Source organism: Cygnus olor, chromosome 5 (assembly GCF_009769625.2).
Source record: "Cygnus olor isolate bCygOlo1 chromosome 5, bCygOlo1.pri.v2, whole genome shotgun sequence".
Taxonomy (NCBI): domain Eukaryota; kingdom Metazoa; phylum Chordata; class Aves; order Anseriformes; family Anatidae; genus Cygnus; species Cygnus olor.
Window position 1 is genome coordinate 55114295 of NC_049173.1, and position 21955 is coordinate 55136249.

The 21955-nt window shown below is 38.7% G+C and overlaps 1 protein-coding gene across 8 annotated transcripts in view; it reads left to right on the forward strand.

Annotated features, from left to right (window-relative positions):
• NAV2 (neuron navigator 2) overlaps window positions 1-21955 on the forward strand; it is a 232195-nt gene that overhangs the window by 174516 nt on the left and 35724 nt on the right. For 7 of the 8 annotated variants that reach the window (XM_040560473.1, XM_040560474.1, XM_040560470.1 and 4 more), the window contains 7 exons: window positions 4724-4862; window positions 10424-10715; window positions 11629-12331; window positions 16339-16806; window positions 17917-17982; window positions 19221-19265; window positions 21533-21693. In XM_040560473.1, the coding sequence (XP_040416407.1) occupies window positions 4724-4862; window positions 10424-10715; window positions 11629-12331; window positions 16339-16806; window positions 17917-17982; window positions 19221-19265; window positions 21533-21693 (1874 nt within the window). The remainder of the gene's footprint in view (window positions 1-4723; window positions 4863-10423; window positions 10716-11628; window positions 12332-16338; window positions 16807-17916; window positions 17983-19220; window positions 19266-21532; window positions 21694-21955) is intronic. The other variant, XM_040560475.1, reaches the window with a different exon arrangement.

The following is a 21955-nucleotide window of genomic DNA, read 5'->3' on the forward strand; positions in this document are numbered from 1 at the left end:
ATCCCTGCCCAGTATTTGGCACTGGTTAAAACTTCTCTATGCCCTCAGATACATCTCATCTAAGAAAACCTAACATTACTAGCTGTCTGTTCCATTTACATCACCTGTTTTCAGTAGTGGTAATGGTTTTTAAGTGGGTGGTTGTATGATTTCCCTATATAATAGGCTTTTAAAATTTTATGTAGTTTTCTGTAATCAAAGTAAAGTTTCAGGTGATTGATCAAATAGAGAAAGGAAAGCCCAGGCATTCCAGCTTCAGGTTATGGTTGAGTGGAGTTTTGCTGACATCAGAAATCATAAATTGCACCAGCTAAATTACAAAGACGTTATCACGGCTCTGGGAGCCAAGCACGCTGTAATTATGAGGGCTGTTGGGTTCCCCATTCTGCTGCTTTTCATTCAGCTTCAACCATCAAGGCACTGAATCAAGGTAAAAGTGAACTAATTTATGCAGAGGGCTTGAGGTTGTTTCAAGAGCAACGTGAAATAGAGATGCATCAGCTGGGAGACAGATGCTGTCCCCTTGTGAAGCAGCAGTCTTCACCTGCATGCAGATGTGCCCGTGGAGCGGTGTGTACTACACTGTGTTGGTATTACAGGGTGAGAGAATTATTGGGGTGAAGAGCTTTTAACATAACGCCTCATCAACAGCACGTTAAATGTAGATGTGTTTTAATTAAATTACATTTTAGTGGTGTACATCGTATGCTATTCGCTTCTGAAAGAGCAGAGTTGCTCCCAGATTCTTGCATTGGGATCTTATTCACAGAGTTTAGTGAGTTCTACGTGCTACATTCTACTTTCATAACTTCTGTAGTGCTGCTCAAAAGAACAACATTAATAATTGGTTACAGAGTCCTTAAACATTATTTTAAATTTCTTAGGATGCTGTTCTTTCCTCTCTCATCATGTCCCGTTGTCCTTCTAGCTAAAGTCTGACCCCTTTAGCCTCCCCTGCTGAAGTGATATTTAATAAACTTAAACCTGAGATGGCTGCTTGTAGCTGACAGCATCTTAATCTTGTCAAAGCAGCTGTGGGCATCGAATCATTTCTTGGTGTAATCAGCATGCTTACAAGAGCCACGTTGCTTAGTTTCTAGCAGCCAAAATACTAGACATCCCTCTTTGGACCTCCGAATGGCTGACCTTTTCTTGATTTAGTAAGAGATTATTAAACTTGAAAATGCAAAGTTTGAGTTGTTCATAGCTTCCATCAGAACATAAAAGATTTAAAGCCCAGCAATTGTTTAAGGGGAGGCCATGGCAATCAATGTATTCAGATGCACGTTTCTACCTTTGTCTTTAGGCACATGTGCCAGTTCTGAAGGGCACTTCAATATTTCCACAATGCCTCAGATTACCAAACTGAAGTCAGTAGGACCAGTTGATACCAGTGAAACTACTGATGATTAACATGAGACACATTCTTTAGATACTGTTGAACTGGGGCCCGTGATAGTTTAAGAGTGGTGAATGGTTAGAAATGTAATGTTTCTGTACATTCTGAAGGTAAAGAAAAATGTTTTCGTCTCCCATACTGGAAAAGTTAGCTTGTAATATCTGAATATACATATGGAGATATGCATATCTGAAGTGCATATTTGGTTACTTTTGTACAAGTGAAGACTGAGTTGTATATTGCTAGCAGACAAAAGGGAACTAATTGTTGCGTTCATTCATTTTGTGGAAAAAAAAAAGCTTTTAAAAATTCTGCTAAGTGTTAAAGATGAAACTGAGACACAGAGGAACAGTATTGTAATTTTTCCCCATTGCCCTATCTCTGTAAGAAGGAAATTAAATGGTTAAACATGGAAAATATTAGCAGTGCTGATTTTATTATAGGATTATAGGATTTTGTTATAGGTTCACAAATATAAAAGAAACAGTTGCTACACAAAACTTGGAAAATGTGCAGCTTTTTTATATATAGTTATTAAAATAACTTTTTAAACCTTATTTATAGCCTTACAAAATCGAGGAACTGAAATTATATTATAGGTTTTGAAATAATGGTAACTATCACCTATAGGACCCATTTTTAAAAATTGAAATGCAGAAGTTTTATAGATGTCAGTATTTTACTTTAAAATATTTAATTGCTAGCTCTTAAAAAAATAAAAGGTGCTTCAAAGAAGTCTTTCAATACTTTTCCAAGCTTTCAACTTTTCCACACTAAACTCTAGAGAAAAAAAATCTGTTGTCCTCCCCTTTTAGGTTCCCTAGATTTCCTTGCATAGTCAGCACATCACTCACTGTTATCCTGAGAAAGATAGCAGAAAATAACAGCACAAATAAAACTTCTCTAGAATCTGGCTGTCTGGCTTGGTCAGATGCAAGGAGTCTCAAATTGTACTTGGGGTTGTATTTTAACTTCATTTTACATCTACTTTTTATTACTTCAGACTCTTCTTTAAAAATAGCCAGATCGAGGCAAATCTATAAAAAAAAAAAAAAAAAAAGCGATCCTTGAAATGGTAGCATCACCAGTAATACAGACATTTCTTCCCAATCAGCGTTGGTGAAGTTATCAAATAGAGTTTGGAAAATCTTAGTGTAAAGCTGGAGCTCTGCCTCTAACTGGGATGCTGCTGAAATTCCATCACAAGTGACAGGAGTGTGGACGAGCTGACTTCCACCAGGAGAGGGGCTTGAATGCTGCTTGAATGCTCGGTAACACTGAGCCCCGGTAGGCACCGTGCGGGTTTGGGGGCTGATCCTAGTGTCTGACCCTCTGTCTCTGTCCCAGCACCGCTGTCCTGCTGCAGGTTACGATTTGTGTCAGCAAAGTGGTGCATGTATTACTCCCAAATTTCCTGAAGGCCAACTCAGCCAGGCTAATTGAAGCTGTTGGTCTGAGCTACCCAACTGGCTCATCGGAGATGATGAAGGGAGAACTCCCACAAATGGCCCCGCTGGCAGATTGATGAGGACTGTAACTTGAAACATGGTAGTAGTAAAGAGCAGCTGCAAACAATAACCTTCCTGCGGGCACACAGAGCAGGTCCCTGTTGCTACTGGTGTTCCTGCAAGTTGGCTGAGCTCTGCTAAATTCCCTGAACTGCCTTATGGAGATGGGAGTGCGTAAGATATTCACAGGTAAAGAAAAAGTGATTAAAATAACTCAAGTGTCATTAGAATTCCTATAGCTAACTGTTTTTTAAAGGTGAGAAAAATGAAATGCTTTTCATTTTGAATTCATTTATTGCGTAATTCATTTATTGCGTCAGTGACAGAGCTAAGAACAAAATGTGAGAAACCAGACCTAGATTCCTCAAGTCCCCATTGTTGGCATCTGCTGTTTTTGTTTACATAGTTCAGTCACGTAACACGTAAATCAGTTTTATGTGCATATATTACATATAGAATGGCTCGGGTTGGAAGGGACCTCAAAGCCCATCCAGTTCCAACCCCCCTGCCATAGGCAGGGACACCACCCACTAGATCAGGCTGCTCAGGGCCTCATCCATTTGTGAATGGCTTACAGTGGCTCCTATAGGCAAACTGCATCTGCAGACTCTTCGCTTACCAGTATTTTAAGCAAAAAGGAAGTACGATGAGGAAGAGTGTATAGAGCTCCCAAAGTCTGAGGCCACGCTGATAAATGGCTAGAGAACGGCCAGGAGATGAGCTCTGGCAGCTAGACTTCACACACGATCTATGAAGTGAGTATTTGTGCACTTCCAGCCATAGTTATCCATCAGAGGACTGAAACGTCTTCACAGAGCTACTCACAGGGCATTATTTCAATCCTAGCTTTGTTTTTCTTGGAGATGGAGCGCTTGTAAGCCAGTTTGTAAATCTCTTCTTAAGCAGCTTATTTTTAAGGGCGTGTTAGGCATGGAGCATCTGGCTTGATTTTAGATCATTTTGATTTTGTCTCTTACAGCATTCAAATCACTTCAGACATGGATAATTTGTTACATATTTTATATATAATTTATTTATATATATATTTAATATTTGTTGGCATTCTGCACATCCTAAACTTCCAGTTACATGTTTCTTGGTTACTAGAAGATGTTGAAGGTATCACACAGTGGAAGAAGGTAGTCCTAAATAGGAAGTTGTTAATGTATCGGCTTGCAGAGGATATGTTGTACAGCTCAGGAAGATTATGTGCTTTCTGAAGGACAGAGGCACTCGCTCAAACTTTCAGTTACTCCAAACAGCTCTCTGTTTTTCTAAAAAATTCTGCTACTGGTGATGCTGCAAATGGTAGATCCAGATTGTTGGATCTACCAGGTATGATCCAGGTATACATAGCAACCAGGTATAAGACATTGCTTCAAGATAGTGGTGGTTTTTGTTTTTGTTTTTCCTTACATTTACATTCCATCTCTGCGTTATGGCTTAGTAAGTGGATGCTACACCTACCCACAACACTTCTCCCTGCCTCCCTGCCCAGGACTGTAGGCATAGTTCTGAGGGTAACTTTCACATTTGCTTACTGACATAAACTTTAATTTGAGCCAGTAAGAAGAATGACATCATTGGTGCTACCGGCTTAATGATGATAAAGAATAGGCTTTGTGGCAACCCTGTAGTCAATGAGCTGTATGAATTTAGACTTGATTTGCAATGAAGATAAGTTATGAAAATGAGCAGGCCGTTTTCATTTGGCAAGCAGCAGTAGGATAAGGCTTAGAGAAATACTAATTTTCCTTTTGAATTATGTTTTGTCTTTTGACCCATGTTTTCTTCTTTTGTTATGCGTTTTCTCCAGCTGGGATGACAGCAGCTCTGTCAGCAGTGGGATCAGTGACACCATAGATAATCTTAGTACTGATGACATTAACACCAGCTCTTCTATCAGCTCTTATGCCAACACACCTGCCTCTTCTCGCAAAAACTTAGATGCACAGGTAAGATTTTGGTTTTAGAAGAGTAACGTTGATATTTGTCATTTTCCTGTGTAATCTGTACAATTGTTTAAAGTTGGATGAAGTGTTTATTCATCTCTTCACAGATAGTATTTCTTGACAAAACAATAATTACATGCATGAATATTCTTCCTGTAAGCAGTAACCTTGATCTTATTTGCAGCTGTCTCTACAGCCTTTCAGCAACTCTGGCTGAAAAACTTGGAAACTGACTGAGAAAACCAATATGAATGCAAAGAATTATTGTTGTTTTGACTAATGTTTAATACCGTGCTACTTCCCGGAATATCAAAACCAAGCTACAGATTCTTAAATTAGTTCACAGTAATATTTTAGATGTGTCTTTACCACCTTCCCCTTTCCCCTACATAGCTGAACAATTGAACACACGCAGACCTCAGTATGGTGGGTGTCACTGAAAAGGCAATGTCAAGCAGTAGTAACCACCTTATCGTATGTGGCGTTTTTGAATATTTCCTGTGTGTGTGGAATCTGTGGAATCTCTGCTGTGGTGTTATGGCAACAAATGGGTTTTTCCTTCATAGTAGGTCTGCAGTACAGAAAACATGCGTTATTAGATAGGATTTATTTATTTATTTAGCTCTGGAAAAAGGTATCATCTTTTTTCTTAGAATTTAATGAAGTCAATGTGAAGGTTGAAAGATTATTTACACTTCCATCGGAAATGTAAGTGTACTAGGTAAATGAAATACATTATTGTAAACTTCCAGGGCTGCATGTTACTGCAGGCTTTCTATTTTTTGGCAGCATTTCATAGTAAGATAAATTTATGTTCATCTGCGGCCTACATTTACTTATTTTGCACAGATTCCACACATCCAAATAGTATAAAACAAGTGAAGATACCCAACAGTTCTTCATTCATCAGTTAGACTGCATAGTACAGAGATTTGCAATAATATAAACTGCTTCCCCCCCTCTTCAAAATAGCACCCCTCCTCCCCCAAGGAAAAAATACTAGAAGAAGTGCAGGATTAAGAAGTTTGTTCTTTGTTCTTTGTACACCCACCTGCTCCAGGGTCTCAAGTGTCATGTCTCAAAGCAACTGGGACGCAGTGACTTAGCATTGCAGCAGGTAGAGGAGAGGGATGGATGTATGACATCCTCTTCTGTTTCTTTCCTCTTTTATTCTTTTTCCTTTTCATGACTGGACCCGAGATCTGCTTTTAATATCAGTTTTAATGTAGAAGTGTGGTTGCTGTGAAGTGTTACTCTGCCTACAGGACTGTGGTGCAAGCATATATTACTCTTTGTTCCCTTGCCATAGTGCATATTTGAGCCTACATTAAAGATTTCCAGTTAGCCTCTGGTTGTGTATCAGCGATTTCATGTGTGCTCGAAACTGCTAATACAAGTCCCGTACAAGTTGAGAGGAGTTAAGATCTAGTAAGTGTGTTTTTCAGTTCGTAACAGAAAGAGTAACATAGGCACTAGAAGCTTTTTTGACAATTATTACTATCTCAACATTGTAATACTCTTGGGGGGGGGGAGGGAAGAAGAAGAAGACGTGACTAAATATTAGCCTAAGAAAAAAATAGAAACTCATTTGACTTCTATCTTCTGATGGATCAGATTCTTGGAAACACCTCTAAGAGATCCAAATCTGTGTTGATGAACACCTCTTCCTCAACTATCACAGCACCTGAGAGTGCAGACCCATAGCAGCAGAAAATGTGCTGAAGCTTGTACAGACAACAGAGGAGAGTGATTAGGAGAGGGAGCTGGGAGCCAAGACGTACAAGTTCTGTTTATAGTCTTTTAATTCATGACTGTGACCTGCTTCTCTCATCAGTTTTCATGACTGAAAATATTTATTCTGGGTATTACTGTTAAATGCAAATTATTATCCGTAAAATACTTTGTTTTCATTTAAACAGAAAATCTTATTCTTGTCAACCAAGGGAATGAAGATAGCTTGGAGTGATATAAACATAAGTAGCTTGCAGGGTTGATTTTCTGCTGGCCAAAGTAGTCCTCACCGCTCATGACAATAGCAAGTGCTACATAGATGCTTTTTCTGCCTTACCTGTAGTGCTGTATGATGGCCTGTGCCCAGGTTTGCATTCCCCTGTGTGGTGAGCCACACAGGACTGGCAGACATCTGTCAAGGGATGTGGAATTTTCTTCTCAGGTATCCACCTCTTAGGATCTCGTAAAGAGTAGGCATTTAACTTTTAAGCTACCACATCTTTTTGAGGTGGTACAGAAGTTAGGTTTCAGATAATTAAAGAGGGAGCTTGAAGCTAACACATGTGCAACTGGGAGTTCAGACAAATAATAAAGCACATCAAAGGGAGAGAGCCCTAACATGTCAGTGTCTGCTGATAAAATCAGTAACCTATTCAGAATCATCTCTGCAGTGAAGAGGACATGCAGTAGAAAAAAAAAGTCTCTGCTAAGAAACTGATTCTCAGAGCTGCTGTGTACTCCCAAATCCAGAAGATGTAGTTCGTCCATCTTTGAGAAGGAAGCCCTAAATTTGGTAGTGACTCCATCTTCATGGACATTCATATTTGTAGTCCCCTTTTGGAACTACAAATACATGTTTGGGATCTTAATGCCGTGAAGATGCCCTTGGGTTAGTTCTGAACAAGCTAGAGATGGGAACCAGAATTTGCCTTACCACATCAGTGTGTATCGCTCTGATTGTGCCAAGTACTGAACCACCTACCATAGCTATTCAGCTTTCAGAGACCTATATGTTTTCCCCTAGTATTGCACAGACTTGAAGAGTTTATCTTTTGACACAGCACTGCGTATTGTATGCTATTAAGGGCATATCATACTCATAGAGTGAGGAGAAATAAACACCTGGTGGGCATTTAAAAATAATTTATTCAACTGAAATGAGATGAAGAGGTTAGGTAGCGAAGTTAAGTTGTTCACGTAATACTGAAAAGATCAGAAGAAGAAGAGAGGAGAGGAAACAAGTCCTTTAAATAGAAAAGAGCAGCATCTTTAAACTGTTGGACCAAGATGACTTCTTAGTTTCACTGAAGCAAAGATGGATTTGATTTGTTCACAGCTTTGTGAATAGGTTTACAAAACTCTGTGAAAATGTTTCGAAGTCCTAGAGCTTACTGCCCCTCCCAGCTCAATCAGAGGGCAGCTGTTGTTCCCATCTTACGCATACGTTGTGCTGTGTCCTCCAGCAAACAGTATTGCCACTTTCACCTAATCCAGGCCCTTTAGGTAGGTGGAGTTTCAGCTGAAATTGTAAGCCAGGTTTCACTGTGTTTTGATTTTGATGCCTTAGTCATGTTTTTGTGCTGTTCTCAGTGTTTACTATTAAACAGAAATGTCTCTGGCCAAAAGGGTTCAAAGGTACGTGTGCAGCATTTTGAAGGCTGAGGAAAAAAGTTTGCAAAAAAGTGGGTGTAAGAGTTGAATGAAATGAAACAGAAAAGAGCAGAGAGAGAGGACTTCTTGCAATGCAGTTTTCTGTGTTGAGATTGCGCCGTTTTTAGGGATGTGAAGTGGGAAAACAGAAGGTGCAGGAACGTTTTGTAGTCAACCAAAACTAGAATAAGCCCTTTACCAGTGTGAGTAGGTGTATTTCCTGCTCTCACATGCATACGGGATAAATAGGCAATTCCAGACAAGGTACTTGAAGCAAGATACTAATTAAAGCACACGAGGGATGATGTTGGGGTGGTTTTGTTGGATGACTGTTTGTTATTTCTTGCCTGTGCTCTCTTCCAAGTTGTGTAAACATAGGAGACGTTAGCATGAAATGATGGTTTTTAGAGCAACACAGGACATTGAAATGATCAAATTGTGAATTTATTGCAAACTTACCAATGTTCGTGAATAAAAAGGTAGCCATCCCAAAATCTGGCAACCATACAAAAAGTTAGGAAGCAGTGTTTCGTTCAAGACTATGCTAAATTGCTCTCTTTGAACAGAGAGTCAGGGAAACAACATTTGAATAATATGAGGAAAATACAACACAAAAATAGCATCTAAATCCATACTTCAGGAAATGCTCATTAGTCCAATGGCTCAATATTTAGATAAATATAGATAAATAACTCAGGTCCTAAACTTATTTTATGTGATTGAAGGAAGACTACTTTGATGTGTGTGTTAGCTTTCACATATTGATCACTTAGACTAGTTTTTCAGGCTTTTAAAAAAGCACTTAGAGTAAAAAGCAGAAGAAATTAAACCACAACCCCACCTAGATTCTGTAAGATTAATGGTGTGATCTGGTAAGAAAAATCATCAACTTGAAATGTACTTGAGGAACTTAAAAAAAAAAAAAAAAAAAAAAAAAAAGCATTTTGCTGAAAGCATGATAAACTATCTATCCTTTCCTGTGCTGTGCTTTTCTGCGTATCCCAAGTGAGTAGAAGGTTGTGAGTTTTATAATGTTTCAGGGTGTTTAACACAGTTTCCTTTAAAGTGTTATTACCATATGACTACCGCACGGTGCTGAGCACACTTGTCTTTCACTGAGGCTGCAAGAAAGAGATGACACCCGACAACTTCCAAAAATACACCACTAGCTCTTACTTGAGAACTTCACGATCACGTGTTGAATTGGCAGGCTCTTTCATGATACTGTCATGTTTGAGGAGCATTATGAAATTTTTACCTGGATGAGGGTCAAACATGGACATTGGTCATTTGTACCTGAGCAAAAATAGTTGGTTGTAGTGTTACAAAATTTGCCCAAATTAATCAGCAGCATTTGACAGGAGAAGTAGAACTCTGCAAGGAGCATTTTAATAGTAATCATTAGCAACAGGTAAAGCTAATGTAGGGGAAATAGATTTTAAGAGCTTCTGAGAATTTGACAAAAGCTTGTTTAAGAGAAAACTATATTTGACATTGATCTTAGCAAAATTCTCCATTTGCACAATCTGTCTGTGCAAAGAATATGGAAAAACAGTTTGTAAGAGCTGAATATGAATTTAAAAATGATCTTATTTGTGTATTTATGTCAGACATGAGTATCATTAGAAATTTGTAGGGGATTCATTTTTCTTCAGCTTGGATGTCTTCCTAATATGTTAGATTAGAATTAACAGCATTCTACATCTTCAAATCTGTTCAAAAAGCTGCCTCATCATGCTCTAGAGATCAGATTGTCAGACAAGAGATAGGAAAGCAGAAAGAACAAGGAAAAGCTAGCTGCACGGGTTTGAAATGATTTTTTGGCATTGCACTAAAAGAGTTCCTGGGAAATTTGAGATGGAGGATTATAAATGGCAAGGAGCTGAATATATCCTTTATAAATCAAGTGCTTTTTTCTCTTTTTTTTTTGCTTTATTTTATTGGGGGTGGCTTGTATGTTTTTTGTGTTTTTTTTTTTTTTTTCCCTAGTGTATTGGAAAAAATATGCCATTTCCGGGGTTCATTTCTTACTGTGGCATTTCTTTATCAAGGACATGTTAGGTTTATTGGTGCATAAAGATGACTGCTAAGTTTATGTATCAGTTTAATGGTTCTCATCTATGAAGCTGCTTAAAAGAAAGCTTTGCTATGAAGGTTCTAATACAATTCATTATTTGTCCTAGACTGATGCAGAAAAGCATTCCCAGGTTGAGCGGAATTCCTTATGGTCGAGTGATGAAGTCAAGAAATCAGATGGAGGATCTGACAGTGGCATAAAAATGGAGCCAGGATCTAAATGGAGGAGGAATCCCTCTGATGTGTCTGATGAATCTGATAAAAGCACTTCTGGTAGGAAGAACACTGTTATTTCACAGACGGGTTCCTGGCGACGGGGCATGTCAGCTCAGGTTGGCATTACCACACCAAGGACTAAACCTTCTACCACCTCAGGCACATTAAAGACACCTGGAACAGGTGAGAAAAGGTGTAAGAGATAAACAAGCCAAAAAGTGTGATCAGTATGAAAACAGTTTAAATACTTTACACAGGCAGAACCTGAACTTCAGGTAATCCTGTCTTTATTTTTAGGTATTTTTAAAATATACAACAGCTTGTACGTCTGCATTTCTATTTCTGTTCATTTTAAAATGAATATTATGTAGTAGGACGCTGTGAAACTTGTTTTCGTGACAACCATAGTCATAAGCCAAGCTATTTACTGGGCATAGTATTGCCATATGAAATATAAATAATGTAATTTTAGCTCTTGGAGTCACAGTTAACTTCAAGAACATACAGTATATGTGGTCAAGGAGATTTTTTTCTCCAGTACTAAACCAGCATGTTTGTTTATACTAAACAGTATTTAGTTCTGGATTTTCTTATAAATGTTTAAGTGATTTTAGCACTTGCAGATGTCTGAATGGAAATTGATTGAATTTAAATAATCAAGTAATACAAGTTAATACTTCTTGTTTGATTGTGTACACAACTGTACCTGGAAAAGTTGAGGTCAGATACTTAACTTTCTTGAAAAATGCCTTTTAGGAAAATTTTCCTGATGGCCTAATACAACTTCTTTCTGATGATTAAAAGGGATCAATCTGTGGTAGCTACAGAGGGCTACATTTTTTTTTCTTATCTGTCACTATTACATAACTGTTCTGTTTTTCATATTCTCAAGGGCAAACACACCACATACTTTCTCTGGCAAGTCTGCATGTATAACTCACAAGAGTGGCATTTAAGTTCAGTGCAGACTAGATCATAATTTTTAACCACACTCTTGTGGCTAACACGCTTTTGCTTTTCATGCTGCTTTGAGTTTCGTCATTTGCTTGATGTTTTCAAGTCATTAAATATTAGAATTCTTTTTCTATTTTTGTAGGGAAAACTGATGACGCCAAGGTATCAGAAAAGGGTAGACTATCTCCTAAAGCTGGACATGTTAAACGTTCCCCATCAGATGCAGGACGCAGCAGTGGTGATGAATCCAAAAAGCTTCCCACAAGTAACTCTAGAACAACTGCTGCTAATGCTAATACATTTGGATTTAAGAAACAGAGCGGGTCAGCTGTAGGCATGACTATAATCACTGCCAGTGGGGCAACTATCACCAGTAGATCAGCTACCCTGGGAAAAATCCCAAAGTCATCTGGACTCATGGGTAGGACCACTGGTCGGAAGACTAGTGTTGATGGCTCTCAGAACCAGGATGATGGCTACTTAGCACTTAGTGCCCGAACTAATCTTCAGTATCGTAGTTTGCCCCGGCCTAGTAAATCCAGTAGCAGAAGTGGAGCTGGGAATAGATCTAGTACAAGTAGCATAGACTCCAACGTAAGCAGCAAGTCGGCTGGGTTGCCTGTCCCTAAAATGAGAGAGCCTGCCAAGGTAATTCTTGGAAGCTCTCTGCCAGGATTAGTCAATCAGACTGATAAAGAGAAAGGGATTTCGTCTGACAACGAAAGCGTGGCCTCATGTAATTCTGTTAAAGTGAACCCTGCATCACAGACTGCTTCTAGTGGAGCTCAAAGTTCTCACCAGCAAGGAGCCAAGTACCCCGATGTGGCCTCTCCCACTTTGCGCAGGTAGGCAATAAGTTCATTGATTGTGAAATGATGTTAGTTGGAGCTGAATGATCAGGAATCTTCAAGCCAGGTCTGGCTGTGTTTTGTGGAGCACCTACTATTTAGCATCCTACATCAAGGTCTTTGTATTCAAATTTAATGTCACATAAACAGGTTGGCCAGTGTTGTAAATACTCAGAACTTTGAGATAGCAGCAAGGGTTTAACATTGGGAAAAAACAAACAAACAAACAAAACCTGTCTGTCAGAAAGTTTGGCAATTGTGATACAAGTCTGTTAAAAAAAAATGTACCTGAAGGCATTATCCATATAGATTTCACAGGAATAAATACTTTCTTATGTGAAGGTTACTGAAGAATTCTTGCACCAATATATATGTAACAAACTTGGAAAAACTCCAGTGGTGGATCAAATTAAAATTGACAACAGAAGAGTTATTTGAAATTTTCACTCTAAAAGTGTAATTTGACCTACCACACGTAGAATCACATGCCTAACCCAAACGGATTAGGCCACTGTGTTGTGAGACTCATAACATTAGGTTATTCAACTACACAGAAGAACCCTAAGTAAAGTTCCTGTCTAAGCTGGGTTGAATTTTCTTATCTCAGTAGTGTTTTTTAAACAGAAATCTTACTTGTCTTCTAATTTCTCCACCAGTACCCCCTATGTTATTTTAACATTAATATTGAGTTGGGCAGGAATCCTTTTGTTGATGCAATGTACATCCAAGTCTTGATATTGGTGAAAAGTTCCGTTAATATTATTTTTCAATTTAATTTGACATTGAGTAGCTTGTCTGTTTCAAGTTGCAGTGTTTTGCATTTCATTTTGTCTTGACACCATAATACCCATACAGTTATGCTACATCATCCTGCTTGCAGTGATGTGATAAAGCCACATTCCATCTGAAGCACCAGTGCAAGCATAATGGCTATGATGGCAGCTTAGACTAAAGCTTTAAAGCTGTAAAGAGTTGTAAACTGTTTCTTTTTAGATGAGTGCTTTTATTTGAAGAGCATTTGCGTGAACAATTCAAGATAATTCATTTACTTTATTCTTGATCATCATTAGATAAACCGTGTCCTTTAGAACATGTGACCTTCATCAGTGACTACTTAAAATGAAAAACTCAAATAGACCTTTGATTTCTAAGGTATACCCCATGACAAATGCAGGTTTTCAGTGTTGCGTGCCTCAGGTGCATTAATCTGGAAATATAATTACAGATTTTTTATGATTACTAGAAAGCCATATTGCTAGCCATATAATTGAAATAGTGCATTAGAAATACATGCAACTTCAAAGAGAAGACACTGAGGCTGAATTTCACTGTTCCCTCATTTGATTTAGAATTTTGTTCTTGATTTTTTAGCAGGCTGCCTAAATAAAGAGGCATATACATCAGAGTTGAATTTAATCTCTTCTGTTTGTTACTGATTTCCAGAATGACAATTAAAACGATTTTGAGCATTATTTTATATTCAGTTGAGATGAGTTGCAAACATTATTTTTTGTATGTAATTTTTAAAATATTACACAGAATCACACAATCACAGAATGGTTGAGGTTACAATAAATCAGAAACCGTACCTTTGTGATGGTATAGATTTGCCTGCAGGTCTCCAAACATACATGACTGCTGTGCTGTCATAAACAGTGAAATTCTGTAATTCTGCTATGAGACCTTCACTACGTCCTCTCAGTATTCCCTTTAGCTCAAGTATTATGAATACATCATTTCTCTTAAATTAAATCATTTTCTATCTTGATACATTTTATTATTAAATTGGGCATTTGCGCTTTGGAACATGTAATACACTGCTTTTCTGTTTGTGGGAGAAGTGCGTGACCCAAGAGTCAGCTCAGATCTGCCAGTCTCTTGTCAGTAACACTAGAAAGGAGAAAACAGATGTCCTCCCTTGTAGGGTATTTCCTTCCAGAATTAATGTCTGTATTGATGTGACTGTCTTGATGGGTTGGCTTTTTTTCTGAACTGAAGAAATGCTCTTCAGACCGCATCCTCTTTTGACTGTATTTGTTATGAGGCTGTGGTTCAGCAATACTCTGCCTTTGGCAGCAAAGCGTTTCTGTTTGTGCCACGGTGCACCATCTTTTCAGTCGTATTAGAGGTGCCGTGAAACAGTTTGTGGAAGATGGCATTGCTTACAAACAGCTTGTAAATATGTAGTGTGGGTGGTTTTTTGTTTTGGTTTTTGTTTTTTTTTTTTTTAAAAAAAAAAAAAAGCTCTAGGATCCTATCTCTACATCTCAGTTCCCCGATGCAATTGAAGAGGTGGTATGCAATGGCATACGAGCAGGAAGGATGCCCTAAGCTGGTATTGTTACTGAAGGCCATGTATCAATGCAGTATGGTTGGACATTTTTCTTCATAGCCACTCTAATAACATGAACTCTAAATAGAACCTAGACTCTAAATATCTCTAAAACCCTGTAAGAATGGGCTTTGTCATTTGAGGTCTTTTCTCCTCTAAGTCAGGGTCTCCTGATCAATGAGGTGTGATGTAGGGTGCAAAGTTTGCCAGGTCTGTGCTGGTTTGTGGATCCTCATTGCTCTCTCTAAGTCAGGTGCTGAGCGGTTCATGGCACAGATACTTGAGCAGCGCTGGACATGAGGTAGATGTAGATGTGCACCTTAGCCTGAGCCAGCAGAGTTGTCCAAGTGCTTTGCAGCAAGTATGCAACAGCAGCAATCCAGCAGCGATGCTGCAGACGTTTTGCACAGGCATATCGAAGCTGCAGGTAGCACACGTGCAGTAAGTATAGTGGTTCTCAGCGTTGCTGGACTTACTGCACTTGTGCTGGAGAGGGCCAGGCTGTATTGCACAGCCTGTGCTCCTGGGAAGCGTTGGACAGATTGACTTGGTGTGCATGTGGTATGCAGGCGACCTGAGCATACTTGAAAGCAGAGGAAGTCCTCCTGGGTGCATACCCACCCACGTCTTTAGGGGCTCTTGGCTGGAAATACTGTAGTCCTCTTTTCTGCAGACAGTTGAGTAGACACCTGCTTTGAAAGATTTCATCCCCAATGTGCACACCGTTGATATGAAAAGAGCAAATCCATATAGATACGGGTGAGGAAAACTAAGAGTCTGAAGGCAGTTAAAGGAGCTAAATGGCAGAAATAGAAGCAGTGTTTTGGGGAGGATGTTTGAAGCTATATTCAAAAGCTACACTTTCTTCAGAACATTATAAAATGTTTCAGCATCTAGTCTTAAGCATGTTGATTTCTAAGACATGCTTTTGAGAACTTTCAGATTGACTGAAAATGAGGGAACTGAAATGTTTTCTTCACTGGCAATGCAGTTGCATGACAGGCAGCAGTGATGCAAATTGGAGAAGCTGCAGTCATCCTTCCCCAACCATGCTTTTATATCCCTTCTCTTGCACTGGTTCTGGCACTTAGCTGGTCTTCTACTGAGCAAGTTCCAGGTGCCAAGCAAGGTAAAATCTCATTTTATGCTCCAAAGTATTAGTTTCCAACAGGTTTAGCTACTGAAGTAGGACAAACATACACATGATATCAGTAAATATTTTTACTGTTACATCCCTGCAAATGCTGCTTCTGTGCAGAGCATTCAGTGGTTTCCACAGAATTCACCTAACAACAAGCTTTCAACCTCTGCTATTCCATGCTTCAGAATAATCAGTGCAAAATTTCTCTGGTATCCTTTTTCCTTAAGAAGCAGAAGACAATACCGCTCTATTTTAGTTGTATAAAGCAGCATTTTAGCTTTGTGAAAGTATTATTTGATGATTCAAAGAAGAAACTCTTCAGATGAATTTGGTGCTACAGAAATTGTCTCTGGACTTGATGTAAGGTGGAATGAACACAAAGAGATTTATAAATTTCTGGTTTTGTATGTCCAATATAGGATCATTTACCTAATGTTGGTTTTCTGAAATTAATATCTAGGGTTTAGAAATAAAATATCATTGCATTTAGCATTCCATTTTATGTATTTTTCATGTCTCTTTTTTTTTCAGACTTTTTGGTGGAAAACCTAGTAAGCAAGTTCCCATCACAACAGCCGAAAATATGAAAAATTCAGTAGTTATATCCAATCCTCATGCTACCATGAACCAGCAGGGTAATCTTGATTCACCATCTGGCAGTGGTATGCTAAGCAGTGGGGGCAGCAGTCCTCTGTATGGTAAAACCACAGATATGAACCAATCTCCACTAGCTTCTAGTCCCAGTTCAGCGCATTCAGCTCCTTCCAACAGTTTAACATGGGGTACCAACGCAAGTAGTTCTTCCGCTGTTAGCAAGGATGGCATTGGATATCAGTCTGTCAGCAGTCTTCATACCAGCTGTGAATCCATTGATATCTCTCTGAGCAGTGGAGGTGGGCTGAGCCATAACTCCTCCAGTGGCTTGATTTCAACCTCTAAAGATGATTCTCTGACTCCCTTTGTCCGAACCAACAGTGTTAAGACTACATTGTCCGAAAGGTTAGTAGTTCTTTCTCTTGTTTCCGTATCCTTGTATATATATCCTTGTCTTCCGTGTGAGTGAAGTCCTGGCAGCAGTAGCCAAGAGTGTAGTCGCAATTCAAGTTGTGCTTCTTATAAGATAATATTGAGTGATATTACTAGAAGAGACAAGGAAACCATTCCAGGCAAGGAGCCCGGTTCAGAGCAAGACGATTTGTTCAGGTGAGATTTTTCATCTGCTGAGGTATCCAACATCACAACTTTTTCTTGCTACTGTACCTAAAATTGTATATAATACATGAATTGTGCATTGTACATTATCCTTTCAATGATCACCTGTTAGTTGATCTGATAGGGGCATTCAAAAAAAGCCTTATTACGATTTTCATTTGAGAAGCCAACTGTTTCTCGTTAAACTTCTTCGTTATTTGATGAAGGTTGAATCTGGGCTACCAGTGCACAAGTGCTGTGCTGATGATAATGGCTCATGAAAAGACTGCAATTTGACAAGTTTTTCAATTGGAGTCCATGCTGAAGAGAAGTCCCTGTCTCCCTAGTCACTTGATCCCTTCTCTGCCTCTCCTTGCTGCCCTGTCCCATCTCCACTTGCCCTCTACAATGTTGCAGTACAGGCTTTTGTCTGAATGCTTTAAAGAAATCAAGTGGGAGATGGATCCAACTGAAAAATGATGACCTGAATTGTATTTCAGACTGATCAGTTCCCCAACTCATAGATACCTGTGTGGACACAGAGTAGGAGCTGGGAGCAGACTGACCAGGGAGGAGGGAGAAGGACTGCTTTTCCAGTGTCAGAGCTGTATTAAAGGCATACTGAGATATCATCTGGATAAAACAGACAGTGACCTGCAGCGCGTGCTCTTTGAGTGGCCTTCTGTAGAAAGTAGTGCCACTGCAAGCGTTGGAAATCAGCTGTATCCTGACACGTAATTATTTAGTTAGGTAGCAAAATTTCTGTATTAGCATCTTAATGGAAAAATTTTTTGCTGAATGTAATGTTTTGGTGGTTTGGGTTTCTATTTGCATTTTATTGTAACTCCTTCGTTTTCTCCTCCTTTCATTCTAATATTCCTTCTCTTGTTTTCTGTCTTGTTGGACTGATTCTTCTAGCCCTCTTTCCTCCCCTGCTGCTAGTCCCAAATTCTGCAGAAATACTTTGCCCAGGAGACAGGACAGGTAATGCTGTCTCAGGACAGTAGAATGCACAAGGCTGTAGGTGTTGTTGCCCATCTCGGTGACACAAATTGTTCTGTGAAAGGTCATGCTCAGTTGAGTCCTCTGCTATGTTCATTGTTCAGGTTTGAACTGACAGAAAGACATGCCAGTGAGAGTCCACTCAAATACCCCATTTATCTACCTAAATCTGGGGAATGGCATATGGCAGAGTTGGTATGTTTTTGTTGTTGCTCTTGAGACTGGGAACATCTTTTGTGTTTTTTTTTGTCTTTTTTTTCCACATTTGCTCATTTCTTTGCCAAAGGCAATTTGAAAATCTTGCAATTTTTTCCTACCAATCTAAACTCTCACTAGCATTTCAGCATTCCTCTGGCATGCTGCTTTTTCCACTGCGTTTCAGGCTTGTCACTTTTGTTGTGAAGTCCCAGTGTCATTCAGTGTTGTCAGTCCTTTATTGCAGTTTGGTTTGTGAGTGTTTTGTGGGGACTTGGGCGCATCTGTCCGTGTAAAAATGAATGTAAAATATGGGAAAAAAAAATTACCTGAGTCTAAACATTCTAGTTCACTTTTGCTCTCTGTTGCAATTTTAGTCAGTCCCACACTGGAAATCAACTGTAACTTAGCTGTATGGATTGTCGTTAAGTTACTTCATTTAAGCATGCAGGTATTTTCTTTAAAAACAAATTAACAGGCTCCGCTCATATACAAAATCATTAGTTGTAAAACCGCAAACTCAAATGTTTGGGGTTTGGCTGGCTAATAGATTCCTTTTACTTTGCTAATGGCATTTACGCTTTGAAAACTGAAACACTCTGTGCTCAGTGCTGGCACAGCGCAGCCATGAAAGAGTCACCAGCTGCATTCTCGGCATGGTGCCCGTTGAACAAAATGGCAGGAAGGTGGTTCTCACTTGCAGATTCTCATCAGTCTTCACGAATAGTCTGCCCCATGCCTGCTGACGTGTATTTTTAAGCATAGATTTGACACATGGTTCATTGTGGACAAGAGAAATGGCAAAATCACTTTGTGAGCAAATGAGCTTCACTAGCATGGTATCAGCTGCATGTTTGCAAAAATCCACCTGTGGGTAAGGAGGTTTTTGCATGTCTCTGTAGGAAGGCCCCAGCACTTTTTCCTCGGAAAAGGTGATGTAGATGTTTGCGCTTTTTTCTTCATCCTGATCTTAATCCTTCCCTCTTGTTCTTCTCTGAAGTTCTTTTCTTTTAACTTTTCTGCAGCGACCCACATCTTGATAGGAACACTTTGCCTAAGAAGGGACTCAGGTATTGGTGTTTCCACGCAGCTTAACAGCTTTTGTTGTGGCTTTGGAGTTTGTTGTGTTTCTTTTGTGGCCGGTGGTGATGGTGGCAGCGTTTGTAAGAGGTGGCAACAATCTTTTTCTTCTTTTCCTTCTTTCTTTCTTTCTCTTTTTCTCTTTTTTTTTTTTTTCCTGTAATCCTCAATGGAGGGCATTTACCACTGTGCTTTTTTCATCCAGTGGCTTCTCCGCTTGAGCAAGAATTGTGGCTTTGCTGGCTGAATTGCTGAAAAGCATCTCATAAACCATCGCTGGGCTTGTCTTGGAAACAATAATTTTGCACCTTTTGTGGCTATTACATGAAATGATATGAGATTGTTTTCACCCCTGGGAACCTCGGTGTTGATATAAAAATAGAAGAGTTTTTCAATATTGTCCTGACCTTCTTAGGATGAGATTGGACATGTTCATTTAAAAAAAAACAAAAACATATTTGCTTGTGAATACTTAAACATGCAGGTGTCTCAGAGATAATTTCTACTCTTCTAGAAAAGAAAAAAAAATTACCCAAACAGACTTCTGGCAATCATCGCCTAATACATTTTGTGCATCTCTAAGACTGTGATTTTAATGACATGAAAAATAGCACTGAAAATTTTATACCTTTTGATACAAGTAATTCTGTCAAGATTATCAATATTAGGTCTTTTTATTAAAATGCTTAGTGTTACAGAATGTAGAGAAGATATCAGATAATTTTAAAAAATTAAAACTTCAGAATTGCTTTATGCAGCTTTTGGGATCACCAAGCTGGTGCCTTGAAACGGCAGCTGCAATTTATTCTGTGCTTTACACATTGTTCTTCACAGCAGCTTTATCCCATGAAGCTGAGGGCTAAAAGCCTTTCTTAAAATGGAATTTAGTTTAAAATGTTTGTGTGGTTGTCAAGTATGTCTCTAATAAATAAAGGCTCTCTTTTAAGACTGAAACGTTTGAGTGCTGAAGAGGTAGGTATTAATGCTGAAAAAAAAACTCCATTAGTGTGTTAAAGTAAAATGACTGTTTAAAGCCCTTTTCTTAATAAACTGATATTTGTGTAAAGTTTAAGAGATGCAAATAGTCCTCAGTCAGTGGCTGTTGCTTAAGTATTGAGGCATGAGAAGAAGAATGAAAATCCTGTTTTTAAAAGTAGTTTTAATTTTTTTCTACGTTAGTTACTGTAGCATTCACATTGATTTAAAACACTCTTAGAAATGATATCTTACTGTATAGTCTTCAGTTGAACAGAATCTAATCAAACAAGATAATATCAACTGACTGCATTTTAAGTAATAGGCTCCAAGTGCTTGATTTTTGGAAGGAGAGGTAGTCACACAAATATTTTTCAAAAGTCGATGGCATAGCATAACATGGGCACTGAAATCCATCAGCAGACAGTGTCTTTGTCAGTTAGCAAGTTCTGTTTTTCTCACTGTTTTGAATCAAGTGTTTCCATTGTGCTCTTCCTGTTGATACCTGTATCCTTCCAGGCATTTCACATGACGCCTGTGGTAACCTACCTATTTTTCAGGCATGTACAAAAGCAAATTTAAAACTTGGGCTAAGGTGAAGTTAGTGGGTGTTTTGCCATTGACGTTGGCATGGATAAAATTTCCTGTATTTTCTTTACCTTCAGAAAAGGCTGAATATAGTCTCCTTTATGATTATTTAGTGCTATTTAGTTTTGAACTAAATGACATACCCTTCCATTAATGCCTGTGTAATATGAATTATTGGGTCCCAACTTGTTTAAAAATCAGATAATGGCTTTGTTGACTTGAATTTGATTGTAATATGACGAAAAGCCATCTAAGCTTAGAGATGCACCAAAATATTAAAATAGTGATAGAATTTTGGCATAACCTAAGGAAAGGGAAGGATTTCCAAGCTATGGTTTTGTTTTTCAGACATAGCTGGGTAACACACAATATACTTCATTCTGCAGTACTGCTCTACACAACTTCTATCTGTAGCTTTTTGTTTACTGCTAGTTTGGTTACTACTGAAGCTGTAGGAAAGGAGTAATTTTTTTTTTGCAAACAAATGGAATGAATTAGGCTTGGAACAGCTCCTTAATTCAGAGTTGTATTTTTGTATCGTGTTAGTTCTTAAATTTTATACGTAAGTTTTCCCATCTTTCTTTCCCTCTCCCCCTCCCCAAGTTTTGTGACATTTCATGTTGCTGTTTTTGTTTGTTTGTTTTGTTTTTGAAATAATTGTCAAAGTTAATTTTGAAATAACTGTTTTCTGCAGGTATACTCCTTCCACCCAACTTCGTAGCCAAGAAGAAGCAAAAGAATGGCTACGGTCACATTCAGCAGGAGGACTTCAGGATACTGCTGGCAATTCTCCATTTTCATCTGGATCCAGCATAACGTCACCTTCTGGAACTAGATTTAACTTCTCCCAGCTTGGTGAATAATTATCTGTTTTGATAATCATAGCAATGCATTGTATGCTTTGAAAATACCGTATTACATAATATAATGCTCTTTCAGCAGCTCCAAGTACCCCATTGAACCTCAGGAAGCACTTCAATTGAAATTAATGTGACTAATCAGCACTGTTATCTTGTGTGCCCAAAGGTGGCATAGTTGCAGTAACTTTGGAAAATTTTTCCCTTGGTGTAATCAGGTGCCTTAATATAAATTGTGGGCTATTAAGTAGAGCTATTTG